The sequence below is a fragment of the Oncorhynchus mykiss genome, chromosome 13 (genome assembly GCF_057628025.1).
Source record: "Oncorhynchus mykiss isolate SJ-2025 chromosome 13, ASM5762802v1, whole genome shotgun sequence".
In the NCBI taxonomy this organism is placed as follows: Eukaryota; Metazoa; Chordata; class Actinopteri; order Salmoniformes; family Salmonidae; genus Oncorhynchus; species Oncorhynchus mykiss.
In genome coordinates this window covers 63,058,021-63,082,876 of record NC_143034.1, presented here as the reverse complement: position 1 = coordinate 63,082,876, position 24,856 = coordinate 63,058,021, and the positions used below count along the sequence as shown (strand labels likewise).

Genomic DNA, 24,856 nt, shown 5'->3' with positions numbered 1-24,856 from the left:
CCTTCTCCTCTCTCCTTTCCTCCGTTCTCCTTCCTTACTCTCCTCCCCCCACCCTCCTCCATTCTCCTTCCTTAGTCTTCTCATCCCTCTCCTCTCTCCTTTCCTCCATTCTCCTTCCTTACTCTCCTCCCCTCCTCTCCCCTCCATTCCCAATCCTTACTCTCATCCCTCTCCTTTCCTCCATTCTCCTTCCTTACTCTCCCCCCCACCCTCCTCCATTCTCCTTCCTTACTCTCCTCCCCTCATCTCTCCTCCATTCCCAATCCTTACTCTCATCCCTCTCCTTTCCTCCATTCTCCTTCCTAACCCCCCCACCCTCCTCCATTCTCCTTCCTTAGTCTGGTCTCCCCTCTCCTCTTTGCCTCCCTCTCCTCTTTGTCTCCTCCTCCTCTCTCCTATCCTCCATTCTCCTCCCCTTTCCTCCACCACCCCTACCCTCCTCTCTCCCATTCGCCTTCCTTGCTCTCCTCTTCTCCCCTCCTTCTCCTCTTTGCCTCCCTCTCCTCCTCTCCTCCTCCTACCCACGCCAGATGTTTGGCGGTTCCAGACCATTACCGTCCCCGTCCTGTCCCCCTACAGTCTAAATTCCAGTCCAGGGGTCACAACTCTCTCCCCTCTGTTGTTTTGCTCAGTCTTTTGTTACAGGGCGCCCCACTCCTGAAACGCTGTTATATAATGTGAACGTTGTGTGAATGTTATGCAAACGTTTCCAGAGTGCTGCTGTTGATTCAGGATCAGGTTTTGTGAACATTTCGTATATACGTTATAATGTGAACATTTCCAGGGTGCTGTTGTTTTTCGGGTCAGGTTTTGCCTGGGGTTGGGTTTGGGGCTTGGTGAGGGTGAGATATCTAAGAAAGAGAAATATCCAATAAAGTCAAAGTGTAGGCATTTTTTTAACCCGACTGAAATTAGGTGGAGGGTGGACCTCTCCCTCTCTCTTTGTCTCTCGTAACAGAACAAGGCACACTGCCAAGTTAACACCTCATATTACACAGACAAATGACGGAAATACCAGGCTGATTAAAATGGTCATAGTCCTGATTCATCGCCTGTAAATGTCACCCACAGTGTTTATTATCATTGATATCGTGGTATGCCAAGTACGAGTGTCACGCACGGTGTAATGTCATACTCTCTGTGTCGCAGCCATTCAACCTACCGTGTGAAAATACAATCAATGGTACGATATGAAGGAGAACGTCATTACAGAATAGAATATGTCCTGCCGGAAATGTAAGACTCCGTAATTACAAACTCAGTAACTAAGATAAAATAGGCTAAACGTAAAGAGTTGCCAAGTAGTGACAAGGAGTGTTGTAGAGTACTGCTGACCCCTTTGTTGTGGTCTTCAGAAGAGCGTTTCACTGGGCTGGAGGCCAGGGGCCGAGATGGAGACATCTCCTCATATAGCCGTCTTCTCCTGGATACAGAGGGAATGAGAGAGAGAGAGAGAGAGAGAGAGAATGTGAGAAAGAGAGGGAGGGAAGGAGAAATGTGAGAGAGAGGGAGGGAGATATATAGAGAGAGGGAGGGGAAAAAGAGAGATGGAGAGAGAGATTTACATTAGGAAAGTTTGAAGAAAACAACTAAATACAAAGATCTGAGTGTATCACTGGTTATATTACAGGAAACAGCTTCACCCAATCACTGGCTTACATTATGTCTATCAATATCATTTGTAACTCGTCAAATGTGAGTCGTGCAGTACAGATGTAGGATCTTCATATTTTGACCTGTATTGTCGCAGCAAAATAATACTGCAGCAACATGATTTGAAAGGCTATTAGCTGGTGAGGCTATTTCCTGCGGGGCAGGAAAATTCTGAGCAACAAAAGAGTGATCAAATGAAGATCCTACAGCTGTACTCATTTCTGATGCATCTATGCTTTTAGCGCACTGCTTTACTCTCAAAAACGAACACCCTTATTTTGGTAACTCCAAGTTTAAAAAATTAAAAGCTAGGTAGTTAACTTTAGCTAGCGCTAGTCAACTGTACCTGCACCAAAACTGATATTTATTCTCAAGCTTGTTTCCATCTTTAAAAAAAAAATGGTGAACCAACATGTTTCCAGCACTTTTATTTCCATGACTGATTAAAACTCGCTTTTACATGGCTCTCTCTTGTTCTCCTGCAACAGACAAGGTGAGCAATATGTTTGTAACATCGAATCGTAATACATAGAATCGTGAGAATTGCAATATATAACGTGTCAGCATCTACACTACCAGTAAAAAGTTTGGACACTCCTACTCAATCAAGGGTTTTTCTTTATTCTTACTATTTTCTACATTGTAGAAAAATAGTGAAGAAATCAAAATGATCAAATAATACATATGGAATCATGTGGGAAGCAAAAAAGTGTTAAACAAATTCTTCAAAGTAGCCCCTGTTTGCCTTGATGACAGCTTTGCACACTCTTGGCATTCTCTCTACCAGCTTCACCCGGAATGATTTTCCAACAGTCTTGAAGGAGTTTCCACATATGTTGGGCACTTGTTGGCTGCTTTTCCTTCACTCTGCGGTCCTGCTCATCCCAAAAGATCTCAACTTGGTTGAGGTTGGGTGACTGTGGAGGCCAGGTCATCTGATGCAGCACTCCATCACTCTCCAAGAGCAAACCAGATGGGATGGAGTATCTCTGCAGTTAAGTGTGCCTTGAATTCTAAAGAAATCACCGGCAGTGTCACCAGTAAAGCACCCCCACACCATCACACCTCCTCCAAGCTTCACGGTGGAAACCACACATGCTGAGATCATCCGTACACATACTCTGAGTCTCACAAAGACACAGCGGTTGGAACCAAAAATCTCAAATTTGGACTCAGACTAAAAGGACAGATTTCCACTGGTCTATTGCTTGTGTTTCTTGGCCCAAGCAAGTCTCTTATTATTCGTGTCCTTTCGTAATGGGTTCTTTGCAGCAATTCGCCTGATTCACACCGTCTCATCTGAACAGTTGTGTTGATGTTGAGATGGGTCTGTTACTTGAACTCTGTGAAGCATTTATTTGGGCATTTATTTGGGCTGCAATCTGAGGTGCAGTTAACTCTATTGAAATTGTCCTCTGCAGCAGAGGTAACTCTGGGTCTTCCTTTTCTGTGGCGGTCCTCATGAGAGCCAGTTTCATCATAGAGCTCAATGGTTTGTGTGAATGCACTTGAAGAAGCTTTCAAAGTTCTTGAAATGTTCCGTATTGACTGACCTTCATGTCTTAAAGTAATGATAGACGGTCCTTTCTCTTTGCTTATTTGAGCTGTTCTTGCCACAATACATTTATTTTGCATAACTCATCATGTACACTACTGTTCAAAAGTTAGGGGTCACTAAGACATTTTATTTTTTAAAGAAAAGCACATTTTTTGTCCGTTAAAATAACATCAAATTGATCATAAATACAGCGTAGACATTGTTAATGTTGTAAATGAGTATTGTAGCTGGAAACGGCAGATTTTTTATGGAATATCTGGCTCTAAACAGAATAGAAAGAGGAGTGGGAGGCCCCGGTGCACAACTGAGCAATAGGACAAATACATTAGAGTGTCTAGTTTGAGAAACAGACTCACAAGTCCTCAACTGGCAGCTTCATTAAATAGTACCTGCAAAACATCAGTCTTAATGTCAACAGTGAAGAGGCAACTCCTGGATGCTGGCCTTCTAGTTAAAGCATTCAAATAAAGAATTATTTGTTCAACTGCAAATTCTGGGGTAGCTAGCTAGTTAGTGTAAGCTTGGTACCTAGCTAGCACCAATACAACCAGCCTGAAAACAATGACCAATAGAAACTGCATTCATTTTCATTATTTTTAGCAATGATTTAGGAATCCTTGTGGGTAAGTATTAGCTAGGTAGCCACTTGATGTTCGCCGAACTTCAGTTCATGAAAATAAATAGCTAGCCAGCTACTTAACACTGTTGCCCAAAGCTAACGTTATAAGCAACCAGCTAGCATAATCTGGCTAGTGAGGCTCAACCAGACCGGGGTATGTGTTGTGAAGCTAGTCACAATAAGGATTAGGCACAATAGTGGAATTTGCGGTTTGCCTTCAAAATAAAAGTACCTCTTTGAAAGTGATGCAGAAGGTTACAATTAGTGGAATCATGCCATATTTCGACTAGATAATGTTAAACAAGGTTGTAAAGTGAAGCAATAAAATGGGGTATCAGTCTAGTCGGTGACACCCACAGAACACAACTGTGAAGAGTTCACCCAAATATTAATGTTGTAGCTCTTATCGCGGGACTGTATGAAATCACCTCCCCAGTCAGCCTATTGTGTGTACTAACATTCACATTGCACTGTACAGCTTTACATAAGGATTGGGGATCAATGAAATGGGGTATTTACAATGATGGCCTAACCCGGCAAAACCCGGACGACACTGAGCCAATTGTGCGCCGCCCTATGGGACTCCCAGTCACGGCCGAATGTAATACAGGCCGTATACGAACCAGGGACTGTAGTGACGCCTGTTGCACTGAGATGCAGTGCCTTAGACCGCTGCGTCCATGTGTGTGTGTTAACTATTTAACTGTACTAGAATGCTTAAAATTTAAAATAGGTGGTTATTGGTATCGTTTTTTTGGCAAGGAAAATATTGGATATCAGTATCGGCAAAAAATGTCATATCGGTGCATCACCAATGGGAACCTCTGCTGACGCTGACAGAATCAGAGCACTGAGGGCAGTGTAAAAGTGTTTCCCAAATCGAGTCCTCCAGTACCCCCAACAGCACACATTTTTGAGGTAGCCCCGGACAAAAAAGCATGATTCAACTTGTTAAGGGCTTGATGATTAGTTGACCAGTAGAATCAGTTGTGTTTGTCCGGGGCCACAACAAAAACATGTACTGTTGGAGGTACTCAACGACCAGAGTTGGGAATCACTGCACTAGGACACGTCCTAGCAAAACTATTTGTCTTCCAACACAACCAAGAGAGAACAGACAACAATGGGAACTTCCGCTACTGATTCTGACAAGCTATGCTTCATTAATTTGTATTACCAGCTAATTAAGCATATACACTGGAGGCAATTAAACCGGCTTAACAATGACTGAATAAATCTGCACAATTAGGGAAGGGTGGAGACGATCGACGAAAGAACAACCAGTACTGTACCGAGGTATGCGATGAAAACATCCAATTATTTCTCTAGGGCACTTTTAACTACAGTCATTTAGGCCTATATATTCGCTTTATTGTTTTCCTCATGTCCTTAACACTCCAGAGTTCTATGAAGTACTTTCCTGTCACAAGAGACTGACAGTTTGACCACAGAAGATCACTTGCCTTTCTGAAGAAAATGTAATGTGAATAAGAGGGCGATAGAGAAGGTGGACCAGTGAAATTCAGCATCAGAGGCAGGAGAGGGCGCTCTCTGTGTGTCTACATTCTGTTATTAAGTGAGCGCGACTGAATGATACAAAACTTGTATGTTCTCAATTAGTGTCAGTTGAGGTCAAACTTATCATCGTGAAACTAATGGCGTGCATATTTTGTATCCTTTGTGTGTCTCTCTACCAGCTGTAAAAGCAGCCTACGTGAAGACTAGCAGGCACACTTTCTTCTCCTCAAGTATGCACGCACGCACGCACACACACACCGGGGGCCAAGCGAGCAGTGCAATGTCGGGCCTCAAAGTCAACAGGTGGATGAGGATAATTGAATCAGATGTGTCTGGAGTCTGAGGCCCAGAGATCAAAGCTGTGCCAGCCAGGCAGGTCGGGGCTAGGGGAGAGAGAGGGGGAGTGTGTGTGTGTGTGTCTCTCTGCTGCTGCAGCCAGTCTTATTAAAACAGCCTGACATCTATACGCTTCGTCCATGACCTCCAGGTGCAGGAGCCAGAGGCCCTAGGTCTCACCCTCAGGCACCCCAAGGAAGGCAGCCAGACCCTGTGGCACAAACAAGACGTGGACCCCTTAACTCAACCACCTGGAGGCAAGGTCAACGAACAGACTCTTGCCTTACAGGGAAAGACCCAAGGCGGCTAAACAGGTCATTTATAAAAGCTGTTTGATGTCTGATGCTGCAAGGACAATGTTATTGTCACACTTGGCGAGGGGGATGGAGAGGGAGAGGTTAGGGGTTCTCATGTGTGGAGCTCAGATGATAGACAGGAGTCAGGGTGAGTAAAACAGAACGAGGAAAAACAAAGAGAGAGAAACAGAAGGGATTCACATATAGGAGTTAACAAATATGATGCTAACCACCCCCACACATTCATCCTTCCACCTTTGCCTGTTTGCTATGAGGGGAGAAAGACCAGAAATTCCCCTTGTCTATTGTAACGAACGCAACACTTCCACACATGCCGAGTCAACATTCGGCTGCCCCAACACATACACACACTTCATCTCTCTCCCCCTTCTCTCAGGGCTCTCCAAGGAACGCCAAAGACAACAACGTGTCAAGACAATCATGGCGTGTTTAAGGCCTGATCCATAAGTGACATGCGAGTACCAGGAGTCGGCAGGTAGGCTTCACACCAGGGCCTCTGAGGATCATCTCTTAACCTGGATCAGCTTGCTACCCCCATTCCTTTCACACAGACACAACTAGACTTTATCCGTTGAGAACAGAGAGAACCATCATGGAGGACATCACCGGTTCTGCCGGCGAGTACCGCCATCTTGTGGCCAAATCTGGAACTTACTCACTCCAGCCAAACATGGTGTCTCTCCTAGCCAGTTAAAAACAGAGTTTCTAAACCTAGAGGCCCAACAACAGGATACTTCCGAGATTTTGGGAAGATGTTCCTAATGTTTTGTATACTCAGTGTAGAACAGGATTGCCAGATATAGAACAGGATTGCTGATACAGTCTAACCTGCAAGCACCCCAAAGTTAAATGACTACTTGACCTATCACCCCATTGCCTGATTAATGGCATGAGGCAGAGATCAAAAGATCATACATCACAAGGAGTCAAATTAGGTCCCTAGAGTTTTATCTAAATGGGAGAGACACATTAAAGAGCATGTGTACTAAGTCATTTTCTCCATGAGGCCTTCAACCTGTGATCTATACGCTCTTTAATGGCTCTTATCCCAATCAGACACTAATCAGTCTAGTCAGACTAGTCAGATCAAATCCAGCTCTTCAATACAACCAGTGTACTTAGGCTAACTGAGGTTACCGTTAGACATGCTTGTGTAACTGGTCAGACTTGTGACAAGGACATCTCGTACGTCATGCCAACAACTTTTCACAATCAAACGTATGTGTATCTTTAAAGTGACTATACACATAAGCCCACAAACAGAACCACCATGAATCTATCTGACCTGAATGGTTCTTTGGCTCAAGATGCCACTGAATTTTCCACTGCAAGCAACTAGTCGTCCCTATCAACACATGTTTAATGACATTTTCCAAGAACCACTCACCACTGTCCCCTGGGCCCAGATAAAAAAAAAATAGATTCAAAGCATTACAGGTCCCTCCCTCCCTCATTGAATTGGGCCCAATGGGTAGGCCAACCGTCTAGTTTTGATTTGCATTTGGTTGAGTTATCAACTAATGTGAAATCAACCAAAAATGTAACCATGTCATTGGATTTAGGTTAAAAGTTAGATGAAGGCCTCCAGAGTGGCGCAGCGGTCTAAGGCACTGCATCGCAGAGTTGCGGCGTTATTACAGCCTGGGCTTAAATCCCATAGGGCGGCGTCCCATATGGCAGCGCATAATTGGCCCAGCATCGTCCAGGTTAGGGGAGGGTACGGCTGGGGGCTTTACTTGGCTAATCGCGCTCTAGCGACTCCTTGTGGCGGGCCGGGCGCCTGCAGGCTGACTTCGGTCGTCAGTTGAAAGGTGTTTCCTCCGACACATTGGTGCAGCTGGCTTCCAGGTTAAGCGGACTGGTGTTAAGAAGTGCGGCTTGGCGGGACATGTTTCGGAGGACCCATGACTCGACCTTCGTCTCTCTCGTGCACGTTGGGGATTTGCAGCGATGAGACAAGATCGTAATCACGAAATTGTGGAGCAAAAAATACTAAATTCCTTTACGTTGATGACTTTTTCAAATCCAATAATTTTTCCACGTTGATTTTATTTTGTTTAAATTACATGGAAACAATGTTTTTGCACAGTGGGTAGCAGCCTAGTAAAGAGATTGGCTAAGTTGTTGTTAAGACAAGAAGAATAAGCTATAGATTTAAGTTGTCCGAATGGAAACAAAAAAATGTATCACAATAATCACAATATCAAACAAATACAACGATCAGAATTGGATCAGAAGCTAACATTGGAATAATATTCAAATATATTTTTCATGTACATAATTTTAAAAAATAAATAAATTTAAAGCCTAGATGTCATAGTGTAAGTGGTATGCATATTGGCTACAGCCTCATGTCCAAACCAACACTGACATGAGGGATGAAGCAAAAAATGTAGCCAAACTTTAATGAGACTTGCGAAAGTATTTGGCCCCCTTGAACTTTGCGACCTTTTGCCACATTTCAGGCTTCAAACATAAAGATATAAAACTGTATTTTTTAGCGAAGAATCAACAACAAGGGGGACACAATCTTGAAGTGGAACGACATTTATTGGATATTTCAAACTTTTTTAACAATTCAAAAACTGAAAAATTGGGCATGCAAAATTATTCAGCCCCTTTACTTTCAGTGCAGCAAACTCTCTCCAGAAGTTCAGTGAGGATCTCTGAATGATCCAATGTTGACCTAAATGACTAATGATGATAAATACAATCCACCTGTGTGTAATCAAGTCTCCGTATAAATGCACCTGCACTTTGATAGTCTCAGAGGTCCGTTAAATACGCAGAGAGCATCATGAAGAACAAGGAACACACCAGGCAGGTCCGAGATACTGTTGTAAAGAAGTTTAAAGCCGGATTTGGATACAAAAAGATTTCCCAAGCTTTAAACATCCCAAGGAGCACTGTGCAAGCGATAATATTGAAATGGAAGGAGTATCAGACCACTGCAAATCTACCAAGACCTGGCCGTCCCTCTAAACTTTCAGCTCATACAAGGAGAAGACTGATCAGAGATGCAGCCAAGAGGCCCATGATCACTCTGGATGAACTGCAGAGATCTACAGCTGAGGTGGGAGACTCTGTCCATAGGACAACAATCAGTCGTATATTGCACAAATCTGGCCTTTATGGAAGAGTGGCAAGAAGAAAGCCATTTCTTAAAGATATCCATAAAAAGTGTTGTTTAAAGTTTGCCACAAGCCACCTGGGAGACACACCAAACATGTGGAAGAAGGTGCTCTGGTCAGATGAAACCAAAATTGAACTTTTTGGCAACAATGCAAAACGTTATGTTTGGCGTAAAAGCAACACAGCTCATCACCCTGAACACACCATCCCCACTGTCAAACATGGTGGTGGCAGCATCATGGTTTGGGCCTGCTTTTCTTCAGCAGGGACAGGGAAGATGGTTAAAATTGATGGGAAGATGGATGGAGCCAAATACAGGACCACTCTGGAAGAAAACCTGATGGAGTCTGCAAAAGACCTGAGACTGGGACGGAGATTTGTCTTCCAACAAGACAATGATCCAAAACATAAAGCAAAATCTACAATGGAATGGTTCAAAAATAAACATATCCACCTCACTGAGCTCGAGCTGTTTTGCAAGGAGGAATGGGAAAAAAATTCAGTCTCTCGATGTGCAAAACTGATAGAGACATACCCCAAGCGACTTACAGCTGTAATCGCAGCAAAAGGTGGCGCTACAAAGTATTAACTTAAGGGGGCTGAATAATTTTGCACGCCCAATTTTTCAGTTTTTGATTTGTTAAAAAAGTTTGAAATATCCAATAAATGTCGTTCCACTTCATGATTGTGTCCCACTTGTTGTTGATTCTTCACAAAAAAATACAGTTTTATATCTTTATGTTTGAAGCCTGAAATGTGGCAAAAGGTCGCAAAGTTCAAGGGGGCCGAATACTTTCGCAAGGCACTGTAAATATAGGCTAAACACCAGTCATGTTAGACAAAAATAATGAAGGATAATTAACATCAATGTCTATAAGCTTGATTCTGTCGACATGCTGGAGGAACAGTTCGTTCAGATCAAATGGTCACAAGACAGAGAGTGAAGGAAAGGGAAAGAAGGACAGTGCCTGTTGCACACCGCACATCCCCCATCTTTAATCTAAGAGGAGGTGGTTTGCATTTGGAAACTATTTAACCATAAACTTAAATTGTTTAAAACCTATATGTTTTATGTCATCTTATGAAGTGGGTCTTACCTTGTTTCAAAGTAGCCTAGCCAAAATACAACAATAGAAATGTTGAGGGAATTACTTTACAAACACTTAATACGCCATTGAAAACAGCATTTTTCTCATGTTCTATTGGTTTTCAAATCAACATTATTTTACTGTCCAGCAGCCAAAGGAATAATTCTAGTCACTTTAGTAACCCATGCTAGTTAGATCTCCCCTTTCCTAATCTGTGTCACATGAAACCACTCGCGCATCCGTGTGCTTTTGAGAACAGTGTTTCCCTGCCAATTGCATTTAGGAACATTTGCCCATAGCTTACAACCAAGTGTGCATTTTTAAGCAGGCATAGCAGTTGAGTATGTAGCTTAAGCTCTAGTCTATGCCAGGGAATAACCTACCTGTGTGTGTTAGAGTAGGCTGTGGGAGAGGACCTGGCCCTCTCTCTGAGCAGGCTGTCCCAGGAGTCGTCACCCTGGCCCAGCTCTCCCGTTACCCAGTCAGGCAGGCCTGCAGTGCTCTGCTCCAGGCCCCGGCCACATAGAGGCTCGTCAAAGTAGATGGACTGGCAATGAGAAAAGGTGCAGAGCTGAGTTTAGCCATCTAAAACAGTCAAAAACATATAACATGCAGTCTACAAAGTACTATAAAATAGAATATCATGAATTAAACAAATAAACAAACATAAGCAACATGGGCAGTCTACTAGCAGTATAGAGCAGAAAGTATACTATTTATAGTAGCTTACATCATCAGCGCACTTTAGTACTATACCGAGGATTGTTTGTTTACCATATATGTTGGTAGAGTCTTGAGACTGCCTGAATCTGGCTTGTGGCTGAAAGGGCCCTCCAGGACCCCTCTTCTGAGCATGTGCAGGAGCAGGCGGGCGTACATGTTGCGGTTCTTGCGTCCCATCAGGCCCGAGCCGGATACACCTGGGTCACACAGCTTCTTGATCCACAGGGCACACAGCTGGCGCTCTGAGGTCAAATAGGGAGCAATAAATTACAATCAATGCATTACTAACACATATGACAATTACAATTTATAGAACACTTGCTTTTTAGTAATACAACTCATTTTACTGTAGGCCTACCTGTCTTGTGGGGGAGTTTTAGGACATATGGTTTCATGTCAACCAGGTGATGGTCAAACTCTGAGTCCAGTTTCTCCCATGTCTCTTCTTGTTTGTTCATAATGTCCTGCACATTGGGAATAACACATTTAACGTGTTACTTTCGATTGGTCACTGTGTTTACATGCAAACGTGTCCACTCCGCCCCTCAGAGCACATTTTAGCTATTGCTTCACAAAAACCATGCGCAACTAAACTACTTCAGAACTAGAGGTTTCAATACAAATGTAGCAAGTCTTTGCTGTTACTGTCATCAATTCGGCATCCCTGCATAGAACTAACGTTGGAAGAGTTAGCTACACACAGACTGAGCCACCAAGCTCAGCTGGCTAATAACAACTGAACCGTTGCTAGACACTTCGACTAGCATCGAGAAGGTGAGGACGGCATATCTATCCTACTAGCTATCTCTCACAACTGAATCTGACATATAGTTAGTTTGCCAATAATGGTGCAGTTAGCTACAGTAGCAATCTGGCTAGCATCAGTTCTGTTGCTAACAGTAGTTCAAGCAGCACATCAAAACGACAAACAAAGTGGCCCGCGCACTTAGTATTCACTTCTAATTTGTATAAATGTTACTCGTTAGTTAGATAATTACGATATATTACACTTCAAGCTAACATTGTGCGATAATACTGGAAAAAGTAGAGTTATTGGCTTGTTATTACCAGCTTCTGCAGATCTAAACGGTTCAAACTTCTGCTACACAGACTGCGTCCTACGTCACATCCTTTTTCCGTAAACAGAAAACGGGAGCGTCCATGTTGTCATAGAAACTGTCAAGCTGATGAAACGAGTGCTCATGCTGTCATTTCCAAAATGGTACCCTTTCTGTGCATTTGCAAGATGTTGCATTGAGTATAGAGTTAAATAGTTGTACATACTTCTGTGATGCAGACCTGCGTTTACTATGCACAGTTCTGTTTGGTTCTAGGTAAAATAAAATACAAATAATAATAATAATTGGAACCCAGCAGCCTAGGCTAGGCCCATTTGTAAATAGTTTCAAATATAACTATTTACAGGATTTTTTAAATATATTTTTAAATGCTTTCAAATACTAAAAAGTCGTTGGATTCGGCCACATTGTTTTAAAATACTGAATGACAAAAAAATAAGTATTTAAAATACAAATATTTAAATATGCATAAATGTAGGCCTATTTGAACCCAGGTCTGCTGTGGTGTTACTTTCAACTAGTTACTGTATGTTTACATGCAAACATGTACACTCCACCCCCCTGAGTACATTTTAGCATTTTCAAAAATTCCACATAACATTCTACACTATACATAAAGTCAGCAAAAAAATAAACGTCCTCTCACTGTCATCTGCGTTTATTTTCAGCAAACTTAACATGTGTAAATATTTGTATGAACATAAGATTCAACAACTGAGAGGTAACAGTCAGTATCTGGTGTGGCCACCAGCTGCATTAAGTACTGCAGTGCATCTCCTCCTCATGGACTGCACCAGATTTACCAGTTCTTGCTGTGAGATGTTACCCCACTCTCCCGGACATTTCTGGGGGGAATGGCCCTAGCCCTCACCCTCCGATCCAACAGGTCCCAGACGTGCTCAATGGGATTGAGATCCAGGCTCTTCGCTGGCCATGGCAGAACAGTGACATTCCTGTCTTGCAGGAAATCACGCACAGAACAAGCAGTATGGCTGGTGGCATTGTTATGCTGAAGGGTCATGTCAGGATGATCCTGCAGGAGGGGTACCACATGAGGGAGAAGGATGTCTTCCCTGTAACGCACAGCGTTGAGATTGCCTGCAATGACAACAAGCTCAGTCCGATGATGCTGTGACACACTGCCCCAGACCATTACGGACCCTCCACCTCCAAATCGATCCCACTCCAGAGTACAGACCTCGGTGTAACGCTCATTCCGTTGACGATAAACGTGAATCCGACCATCACCCCTGGTGAGACAAAACTGCGACTCGTCAGTGAAGAGCACTTTTTGCTAGTCCTGTCTGTTCCAGTGACGGTGGGTTTGTGCCCATAGGCAATGTCGTTGCCGGTGATGTCTGGTGAGGACCTGCCTTACAACAGGCCTACAAGCCCTCAGTCCAGCCTCTCTCAGCCTATTGCGGACAGTCTGAGTGCTGATGGAGAGATTGTGTGTTCCTGGTGTAACTCTGCCACTGCGAGGACGATCAGCTGTCCCCCTGTAGCACTGTCGTAGGTGTCTCACAGTACAGACATTGCAATTCATTGCCCTGGCCACATCTGCAGTCCTCATGCCTCCTTGCAGCATGCCTAAGCCACGTTCACGCAGATGAGTAGGGACCTGGGCATCTTTCTTTTGATGTTTTTCAGAGTCAGTAGAAAGGCCTCTTTAGTGTCCTAAGTGCTCATAACTGACCTTAATTGCCTACTGTGTGTAAGCTGTTAGTGTCTTAATGACAGTTCCACAGGTGCATGTTCATTCATTTTTGATGGTTCATTGAACAATCATGGGAAACAGTGTTTAAACCCTTTACAATGAAGATCTGTGAAGAGTTATTTGGATTTTTAAGAATTATCTTTGAAAGACAGGGTCCTGAAAAAGGGATGTTTCTTTTTTTGCTGAGTTTACATGGTAAACCAAAATCATGATATTAATAGCAAACATTTACATATTGTCTTTTTTATTTTTGTAATGGAAATGTTTAGGCCTATTATCAATATCATGAATTTGGTGTACTATTTATAGGGCTAGCTGGATTATTGGTTTGTGAAAGTGATTGAACGTGTTTTTTCAGCAAGCAATGCCATTCTTTATTCATAAGGGTCGTTCAACTAAAGGAGTTTATTTTGTATGCCTTTGATATTGTAAGTAGAAATTGGGCACCAATAATGAATTTGTTATATTCAATGAGTATAGACCACATGGAAAATTCGATCAAATGTTTTATATGAATAAACACTTGCTAAAAATTCAGCATTATGTCATCCCTCTGACTTCCAGGAAGGTTCTTAACCCACTTAACCCAAACGTTTTCACATCATTGTAAAGCCCTAGTTGCTTTGATAAAGTCATTCCTGAAGAGTATTTATTTCATGTGATTAATGATTCCTTTTAAGGTTTTAAAAAATAAGTCTCTCATTTTAGTGTCAACCCTGTTATGTAACCTGAACTCTCGTTTTAATATGGTAAAACTATTCCCTTTTAAACATTTGTTTTCCAAATAAACATGTAACATCTGATAGTCAAATCATAATGTAAAAGCAGGTGGGATGGTTCTACTCTTTTTGCCAATTTTCTGGTGTTTTGTAGTGGGAAACTGGGTGAGTTGAGAACATGTAAACTCTGTTACCCATAGATAGACAGGCTAGAAACTTTTTAACAATTTCATTTTCTTGTGTGAAGCTTGCATTCAAGTGCACCTCCCTCGTGCACACAACGAGCTTCCATTCCCCGTCACAATGGGATTCATGGCTGATTTAAAATGAGATTTAAAATGTTATGGTCAAACCTATTACTTTATTTGGCACTTAATTAGGTACTTACTTTAGTCTTTTTTTTACCTCTTGAGATGGGAAAAGTTTTTACAAATTATTGAACATGTGCTCTTATGGCAGAATGTTACAATGAGGTGTAATCCAAAGATTTTTTCACCAAATCGCACATCTTAAAAGGCACCGAATTGGTGGAACGACCTAGAAATCGATGTGGCGAGGCAAGGTCACGCAGCCTGCTCACGATGAAAATAAAGAAAGTGGTCTGTGCAACAGAGGTAGATTTTGGAAACAAAGGTTGAACTGGGATTGTCCCAGGTACAAACATATTTGTTACCAGAAATTATATAAATCTACCTTTATGAGCTAGCCTAAATACAGATTATTTCCTGAGAATAGCCTACCACTGTAATAATAAACTTCATCCACATGATGGCAATGCTGACTTGCAATTTCCAACAGCTGCAGTTCAACACTGGATATCATATTATTGACGTCACTTAGAATGAAAAAGAAGCGCTCAGCGGTGGCTCTAGCAAAAGGGAAACCCGCTGTCCAGTGGCTATTTCGCAGTTGCGGTAGCCTATAGTATTTTAGTGAGCGTGTAGAAATACAAGTGAAGATTCCTTGGAGTAAAACTGAACCGTACGACCGTGTAGCCTACTTTTTTTGCAATGGCTGATCATCATCTTTTACATTATAGCGACTCAGCTGCGGTTGGGAACCGTTTCGCCCGCAAAGGTGCTCTGCGGCAGAAAAACGTGCATGAAGTCAAAAATCACAAATTTACTGCCAGGTTTTTCAAGCAACCGACATTCTGCAGTCATTGCACAGACTTCATATGGTAAGCATTATTGCTCTTGCGCACCCATCATTGTGTGAAAGGGGAGAGGAAAAGTTGGTGCGCTCTCGTCATTCCGGTCGTGTTAGTGTATTTCCTTGTTTACCCTATTTGTTGTTTTGAATTATGCTAAATAGTTGCCTTATGTAAAGTGTTAAATGGTTTTGAGGCACTGCTATTAAACTCATAATTAGCCTGTTAGGCGCTTATCCTCATCAAAATGTATAATTTATTAATTCAAATGATACCTTCTGTTATTAAATTAATTGGATGTAATAGTTATAAATGTTCAATAAATTCCATGATGCGAACAGTTAATTTCACATGTGCTATTCTCGTAAAATCATATGAAGCTCGCCATTCACCTTCCAAAAACACTCTTCTGCGCGCTGATTGGCAACTAGAACTCAGCAATAGATCTCTGTGCTCCCGAATTGGGTATGGATTTAAAATGTGTTTTCTTTATTTAACTCGGCAAGTCAGTTAAGAACACATTTTATTTACAATGACGGCCTAGGAACAGTAGGTTAACTGCTTTGTTCAGGGGCAGAACGACAGATTTTTACCATGTCAGATCGGGGATTCGATCTAGCAACCTTTACTGGCCCAAAGCTCTAACCACTAGGCTAACTGATGTTAATGTGCAACTTGTTTTCCAACCAGGCCATACTAAACTCGCCCCATAATTACTCATCTTGCCAAGAATGACACACCCCCTTAATCAGAGGCATAATGTCTCAGATATTTTGTGTTTATTTTGCACTCTAAAACGTTCACATTCAGTAGGCTATTAAATTGATCTTTCACGTCTTTTGAAGTCTAATTTCCCTCTTCCACACATCTTGCCATGCTCATGTCTTATAGCCTGGAGAAGTCTGAACTCTCAATCCAGTGTACCTGTGCCACAGATCTTTCCATGCTCATGTCTTATAGCCTGGAAACGTCTAAACTCCATCTACTGTAAATGAGTACCATCAAATGATATAGCAATAACCCTACTGCTAGCTCTGGTCCAGTACATTAGTGTGCTTTCCTTTACTAGTTGAGGAAAGCACACTAATGCCCCCCTGGACCAGAGCTACCCCACTGGGCATAGATGTCAGGTCATCTAATTAGTTTACATTTGGTTAAGATGTCAACTAACATGAATTCAAAACATTTCACATCATTGGATTTAGGTTGTTTTTTTAAATGAACGAAATGCCCTTAAGACTTTTTGCAAATCCAAATTGATTCAATGTTGTCACATTGTGTTGAAATGTGTTGAAATGACAGTGGTCCCAGTGGGACCCTACTGTATGACTTGGAGCATCAGAAGTACAGGTAAGACCACCATCTGTCCTGCTGTCACTCACTGCTCCTTCTCACTGCTTTTCACAGGGGATTTGGGAAACAAGGATTCCAGTGCCAAGGTAAACCCAGTGTTCTGCCTATGTGTACATGTTTACGCTCATATTTGCATGTGTACAGCAGTGGCGGTTCTAGATCATTTCAACTGAGGGGGGGCAAGCTGGGGCCAGTTGTACTGTTAGAGGGGCCAGTTACATTATCATTTTCTTCACTGCATTGCAGGCAAAAGACCATGTTCATAATCATCATCGTTGCCACTGTCTAATAACAGATGTAGAGCACGATAACTAATTTCTGCTGTGTAAAAATTATTTCATACTACACATTTAGGGTGGCCACAAGGGGTTCCAAAATTGTCACAGGGGCACTGGTCCCCCCTTCCCCCCAGAACCGCTAGTGATGTACAGTAATTTACATGTGTACACTCATGTTAGCTTAGCATTAGGTATCCAATTTCCATATACTGTATGATGCACTTCCTATAGTTCCAGTACCAACAGTTAATCATTAATATTCATACCACTGTACAAGCGGATGTTGAACTGTCCACAAGCCAGTTTGGTTGATGTCAAATCCACTAGCAATCTACAAGTGAAGATGCCAGCTGCTTGTTCCTTTGTGTGGTTACTGTACATCTCAAAGCCCTGCTCAGAGTGCAACAATGTCTGCTATTCTTCCAAGAGCAAGGATACAGTCAGTGAAGGCTTCTGAATCCACCAGCACCAAAGTACTTCCCCATAGACAACAGTTTAGACACGGTGTGTGTAGTCTAGTAGGGCTCATTGAGTGGTTTGAAAACGGTTCCGTCCAGACAGTGAGGTGATGACTGGCTAATCACTGGCTGGAGATTTGACTGCTCTTACATGTATACTTTATGCAGTCTGTTCTCCTGAAGTGTAAACCCATCTTATCATAATTCTATTCTCATTATTGTTCAGACAACATGCTGCGTCTTTCTTAAAGCTTGTTGATAATCAGGTCATTATTCACTCTTCCCCTTCCTCAGTAACGCTTAATATCCGGCAAAAACTTGGATGGGGCCAGTGTTCTCAAAGTTACTTCAAAAGTGCAGCATTGCCACTTTTCAGGCTTCTCCCAAATATGGCATTCGCTAACAGTTTTCCACAGAAAAGTAAAACTACAGTACACTGCCTCCGTCAGTGCACTTTCACATTCTGTTTGATGAATTAATGTGCATGCAGAGCCACTTAATATGACTAAATACCAACGGTATCAGTTCTCTAGTCACAGCTGGAGGCCTTTGATTAGTCACTTCTAGGCTGGTTGGAAAAGTTAGTGAAGGATTTACAGCAATACCCAAGTTCCCAGTATCTGAAATGGAATTGTGTGTTTGAATCTCTCGGAGTCAGATTGTAACTATGAGGAAGGGTAAAGGAAAACTGACTGTTTGATTGTAAGCAATAGCAAATCTACGTTCCCAAAATAACCATTGAATTCAGAACAGCAAAATATAATTCCATGACAAAAGTTTATTGGACATTCGCGCATCACCAAGGGGGATGAACGTCATGTAGAACCTATAGGATGTAGAAAAACATTAATACCAAGTAATCAAAGCAAATCACATTTGGAATGCCATACACGTTCACACTTACCTTAAAGCCCATCATTCATGCATCAATTGCAATTGTCTGTGGGGAGAAACATTTGTCAGTCATCCAAATTAGACTACTGTACACATGTAGTTGTAACAGTACCTGAGGATAGGATACTCCACTCCTTTGGATCCAGCACTTGGTCTAAGGAGAGGCTGGTTAGGCACAGGTTTACTGATATCATGGGATACAACACTAACAGAGGGCTGGGCTGGGTCTCCTGGGGAGTAGAGGGTGTTGGAGAAAACCACTGCCTCGTTCATAGTCGTTATGGTTCTGAAAAATAATGCTGGGTGGAGGTAGAACAGGATCGTGGCAGCTGGTGGGGCCCAACACACTGCTTGATCCATGGGGCCGGTTCTTGCTGCTCAGCAGCAGAGGGAGATGTTTCCTTTACCTTGCTGGCCACCAGTGGATTCTGGAGATGGGTGGATGTGTCTGGGCTGCCACCCATAGGAGGTCCAACATTCTGAGAGGCCTTTGGAACCCATAAGGGCAACCCACAGGGGTATTGGTTAACAGGTCCTGCTACCTCATTAACACTGGGTCTTGAAGTCTTCTGAGAGCTTCTGGCTGCTTGGGACTGAAGGACAATAATTACCACATGCCATTAATTGGGGTATTATGCCAACTGGTAATGTAACAGTATATCAATCTGATTATAATATATTCAAATTGTGATATGACAGTACACATGCTTGACACCTACCAGTCTCACTACACATGGAATGGGAGAGCCTGGAGTAGTGGAGAGACGACATCTATCCCTCGGTGTTAACACACCAGCAGTATCCTGTAGAGCCGTTGCACTGCTTTGGGGTGTACAGGCCCTCCTTGTTACACTGGGGTACATAGGCTCCAGGAATATTGGGGCTATTGGCTCTAGCCTGCTCACACAGGATCAGGGCTGGATAGAAAGTTTAGACATTCAGCTTCAGGTAGCTCATTAAGTTAAGTTGAGTATAATAACGTGATACTTTAACATTACATGAGCTGATAAACATTTAGATGTATACTGTCATAACATCATAAAATACTATTTAAGTGACAGTGTTGGCAATAGCCCAAAATGACAGGAAGCATAGCAGATGGAGTTACTTCAGTGCCACCAGAAATGTTCATTGGTTTTGTATTCAGAACGTGAAATTCAATATTTGAATGTGTAGTGCTTATACAATTATTTGAAACTGAATCAAATTAATATTGCAGTTAAACTCAGTTTATTTTAATAAACATGTTTCTGCATGTACATTGATTGCTCTTCTACAAGGAAAACACATTTTTTATAAGCAAACCCAAATCTTAGGAGTTGCACTTAATGCATGAGTTACTGAGATGGTGGTTCCAGTTTAGATAGATAGATGTAGAAGTCTCCTTGGCAGGGCCGGTTCTATGGGGTGGATAAGCTGGGCATGGACCCCCAGAAAGAACGTGCCCTCCCTCAGTTGTTGCCCTATAAAGTGTTATGAGTTACATTGGCCCGGTTTTACCAATGTAGTGCCTCAAGGCCTGCCTGTAGTGCAGACGGGACAGAGGCTATATGCTGGGTGCGCTCATGATCTGAGGGGGATGTAATATTAAAATACAAAAATGCATTCTGATTGGGAACCAAGCCATGCAATGTAATTAAGGTACTGCCTTTACCTTATTTAGGAAGCTCATTTGACCCCGCACTGGGTGGGATCCAATGGACTTCCACAGAGAGCGATGTTGAGCAGCCTGCTGGCCCACGCCGAGGTTGAGAGCCTAGCAGCAAATGTAATATTGGCCCAGCAAGAGTGACGCAAAGTAAAATCGCAACCGCTGCCAGCGAACCCCACTCAGGGCCTTTGTCAGCAATGCCGAGTGCAGTTGGCACTGAAACATTAGGGACATCACAGCAATGTGCAAACACTCTCCACCCTGAAGAACGTATTCAGTGAAGAGATGCAGCATGTCAGGTCAACGAAAAGCCCAGCTGGCATTTGAGCGTGACCTGCCAAGTACATTTCAACAGGAAGGAGAATGGCTCAGAAAGGTCTGAGGTTCAACACAGCAACTCTAAAATGGTCAACTACAACCTTTATGGCCCTGGCTGCCGTGCCAGAGTTAATACAATTCCCTCATGTACTGGTTGTTCGGCAGATTTTATGCAAACTAGAGTTTAGGCCTTTGCTTTTTACTGTAATGCATCTTTTAGATATGCGATTGTCATTACTTGCATGTGTAACCAGTGTTAAATGGCTAGCTAGTTAGTGGGGTGCGCGCTAATAGCGTTTCAAATCGGGGGTTTCACTTGAGACCTTGAAGTACTCGTTTCCCTTGCTCTGCAAGGGCCGCGGCTTTTGTGGAGCGATGGGTAACAGTGTTTCGAGGGTGACTTGGTGTACAGAAGGTGTCTCGAGCCCAGGTAGGGGCGAGGGACGGAAGCAAAGCTGTTGCACATGAGACTAATTGCTAGATCTACAGCTTTGCGTCATTTGATGGTATAGGGATAATGACCAATGTAGCCTACTGGTTGTGCGGCGAGGTGAGCCCTGGCAGGCGCTCCTGTGGCCTGACTGTTCACCTTGTTGGTGCCGAAATTGGCAGCTAACGTTACCCTTTCAGAGCGCAGACTGGCGATAGCCTTCGGTCCATGGTCCTGAATTAATGTTACGGTGTGCCTTTTTAATGAGCGCATCTTGGGCTACCAGTCTTCGTGAGGCTCCTCTTCAACATGGTGTGCAAAATGACAGTTTCGTATATGGCTGCATTTCAGATAGGCTTGGATTGTTTAAGTCGCAATAGTATAACCAATAGTGTAGCCTACTGAAAGTAGTAAGTTAACTACATTACAGTCTGCGATAATATTGACATCACTTTTACAGTAGCTTAAGACAATGAGGGGGCCTTCACGCGGTATGCCAACTACCGTGTATGACATTTCACAGCCATGCATATAGAATATGCACCTGCTTTTCTGAAAATCCCACAGAAAATATTTTACACCTGGAGAAGCAGCGGCTTGGTTACGGTCATTGCGTAGTGTCAAGTGTGACAGCCTATAGTTGTATTTAGTGAAGTTTAAGCCATGTAGTGGGGCACATTCTCTTGTGTTATTATATAAAGCAACAGTTGTGTACGGGTAAAACATTTTTTTACATTTGAACAGTAGGATTAATCAACTTGTGTTTAGGGCTCCAAAGCAATACTAAATCAAACATGTCCCATGTTTATTGAACTGAAATAATATCCCAGAAACGCATGCATATGCACAAAAAAAATCCACAAATTGGTTACATCCCTGATAATCTATCCAGTGTAGTTGGGCGTCGTGAGGCCCATTGTCGTGCCATTCATTCAACGCCTCATGGTTCAACATAATGCACAGCCCATGTATCTGCACACAATTCCTGGAAGCTGAAAAGCTTCAATAGTAGCGGTATCTCACACTAATGTGTTTTTCGTGTACATGTTATTGAGAGTTCAGGAATGGAGTGTTGAGGTAGTATTCATAAGAACATTAAACATGCCACATTAGATTCAGGAACCACTTGGTACAGCCAGCTCACCATAGTGTTTCACTGTTTCCAGCTACCTTTCCTGGCAGACAAAGTACCAGAATGTTTTCAAACCAAATGCATCCAAGTTTAATTAAGCTTGAAAACAATACAATAACTAAAATAGCCTATAAATAAATATTGAATTGGAATAGAATTAAAGACAACCGTTAACCGTTTTAAATTTGTGCAAAACAAATGAGAATTTACATTCAATTTCTGGTGGTACAGAATTCCCTCCATACCCATGTTGTCAAGGACAAACATACTGGCCAGGGAAACTGGAATGAGAGGGAGAGAGAAAAAAAAACTCCATAGTAGCAGTTTAAACTCCATAAAGGTAAATAGTTTAAGAAACCCTGCCCTAGGCTATGGTTCAGGACCAAAGAGGGGCCCTAGGCTATGGTTCAGGACCAAAGAGGGGCCCTAGGCTATGGTTCAGGACCAAAGAGGGGCCCTAGGCTATGGTTCAGGACCAAAGAGGGGCCCTAGGCTATGGTTCAGGACCAAAGAGGGGCCTACGCTATGGTTCAGGACCAAAGAGGGGCCCTAGGCTATGGTTCAGGACCAAAGAGGGGCCCTAGGCTATGGTTCAGGACCAAAGAGGGGCCCTAGGCTATGGTTCAGGACCAAAGAGGGGCCCTAGGCTATGGTTCAGGACCAAAGAGGGGCCCTAGGCTATGGTTCAGGACCAAAGAGGGGCCCTAGGCTATGGTTCAGGACCAAAGAGGGGCCCTAGGCTATGGTTCAGGACCAAAGGGGGGCCCTGGGCATGTCAAAGGTCAGTCACTACAATATGTCTACACCATTGTTAAGTTGGGTCATGGGATGACAAGTTGTCATTTGGGGCTGAAGTTTAAGAACCCTGGAATAAGACACAAACATAAGACTAGAGGCTAAACAAATGCATCAGGTCAAATCAAAGTAATGTGACATTTTTCAAAATAAGTTTAAAATCATTGTGTTAAGTCAAAACTAATTATTTCAATTATCAAAAGAGCAGAAACCGGCTTTCCATTTGACAGGTAAACTACTACTGCCTACAAACACAAAACAGAGCCAAGAGACCCTGAAAAAGCAAAGGGGAATGATTAGTAAAAGGGCCAGTACACCTTCAACAATACAACTTATTGAAGATAACCCATTTCTTACCTTAGTGTCCAAGAGCCATCAGCTCAGTTGTAGAACTCCCCAGTAGCTATGGTGTGGCAACAGACAGCTTGCTAGAGCCTTCTGGTTTTAACTGGGAGAGTGCTGCTTTCTCCTTGTATTGGCACCTTGACTCTCCTCGGTTTCAATTAGAGACTAAAGGACCTTATCATTTAATATAATGAATAGAGTTGACTTGTTTTCCTATTTCAGCATGACATGCAAACCTATCTGTTTTACACAATACATTCCTATCTGCACACACTTCAACATTGCACCCTCCCAAACAGGTTTCAGGTGTAGCCAATCTAGACATTAGACACGATTGCCCCAATTGTGGCAGATGAGCTACATTTACACAGGCAGCCCAATTGTGATATATTTCCGCTAATGGGTCACATTTTTATTTAAAAAAATATCAGAATTGGGTTGTCTGTGTAAAGCAGCCATAGAGGGATAGACAGGGAAAGCTTGTGGTAAGGAAAATCATCAATACTATCGTACGCCATGTTGAGAAAAGTCACAGAAAAATGAAGGAGCTTGATGAGATTACCACTTTTTTTAACATGCTTATTAGACATGACCTTTGGGCAGTTAGAAACTATACACAACATTGTTGCGTCCTAAATAAAAGTGTAGATGCAAGTTTAACTACTCTAATTCAGAATAGTGTAATTCAGTGTTTTGATCAAACTGTTGTCCAAGTATCAAAAACAGTGCAATCATTTATGTGATTCTCAGTGACCTAGTGTGATAACCATGGACTTGTCTCTGGGAAGTCTCTACCAGTGGAGGTTGCTGCGGATGGATCATAATAATGGCTGGAATGGCGTGAATGGCATCAAACACATGTAAATCATGTGTTTCATGTTTTTGATACCATTTCACTCATTACGCTCCAGCTGTTACCATGAACGAATTAAGGTGCCACCAACCTCCCGTGGTCTCTATAGAGTCAGACAGGGACACTACTACTGCACAAGGGCCCAGATGTCCACACCATGTTACCATAGTCTCTGCCAGTGTAGTGTCCCTCTCGGGATACTTGATACACCAAGCCAGGTAACTGTGTGTAGACAGAGCAACGCTGAAGGTAAATGCTAGAGAGGGAGGGAGAGATATAAAGGGTAGGTAGAGAGTGAGATTAAGAGTACAAAAGGAGAAAATAACAGGGAGGTAGCAGGCAAGGTGGAGAGATTAGGATGTAAAGGCTAGAGGAGAGGAGAATGAATGAGGGAGAGGTGAAGGAATGACAGAAGAGGAAGGAAATAGTGCAGGAGAGGGAATGAGGGGAATGGAGGGAGAGAGAATGAGGGGAATGGAGGGAGAGAGAATGAGGGGGATGGAGGGAGAGAGGATGAGGGGAATGGGGGGAGATAATGAGGGGAATGGAGGGAGAGATAATGAGGGGAATGGAGGGAGACAGAATGAGTTAAATGGAGGGAGAGAGAATGAGGGGAATGGAGGGAGAGAGAGTACAGGTTCAGTAGGGAGAGAGAGAATGAGGGGAATGGAGGGAGAGAGAGTACAGGTTCAGTAGGGAGAGAGAGAATGAGGGGAATGGTGAGAGAGAGAATGAGGGGA

At 42.8% G+C, this 24,856-nt stretch overlaps 2 protein-coding genes and 1 long non-coding RNA gene across 5 annotated transcripts in view; 1 reads left to right on the top strand and 2 right to left on the bottom strand.

Moving 5' to 3' along the window:
* Positions 1-12,091, bottom strand: part of LOC110539030 (centrosomal protein of 112 kDa) — a 230,858-nt gene extending 218,767 nt beyond the window's left edge. For all 3 annotated transcript variants that reach the window (XR_016486041.1, XM_090197093.1, XM_090197094.1), the window contains exons 1-5: positions 12,013-12,091; positions 11,303-11,408; positions 10,996-11,186; positions 10,605-10,768; positions 1,336-1,423 (exon numbers count right to left, since the gene is read on the bottom strand). Coding sequence is in view for 2 of the 3 variants with exons in the window: in XM_090197093.1 (XP_090053219.1) it covers positions 1,336-1,423; positions 10,605-10,768; positions 10,996-11,186; positions 11,303-11,402 (543 nt within the window). In the remaining variant the exon portion in view is untranslated. The remainder of the gene's footprint in view (positions 1-1,335; positions 1,424-10,604; positions 10,769-10,995; positions 11,187-11,302; positions 11,409-12,012) is intronic.
* Positions 12,092-15,284: 3,193 nt separating this feature from the next.
* Positions 15,285-24,856, top strand: part of LOC110486800 (protein kinase C alpha type) — a 206,491-nt gene continuing 196,919 nt past the window's right edge. The window contains exons 1-2 of the mRNA XM_090197092.1: positions 15,285-15,639; positions 17,017-17,048. Of these exons, the coding sequence (XP_090053218.1) occupies positions 15,470-15,639; positions 17,017-17,048 (202 nt within the window). The 5' untranslated portion in view covers positions 15,285-15,469. The remainder of the gene's footprint in view (positions 15,640-17,016; positions 17,049-24,856) is intronic.
* On the bottom strand, positions 18,705-23,541 carry LOC110538762 (uncharacterized). Its single transcript, XR_016486039.1, has 3 exons — positions 23,276-23,541; positions 19,312-19,509; positions 18,705-19,185 (listed from the first exon to the last, which is right to left on the bottom strand). It is a non-coding gene; the product is annotated as an uncharacterized LOC110538762 (long non-coding RNA).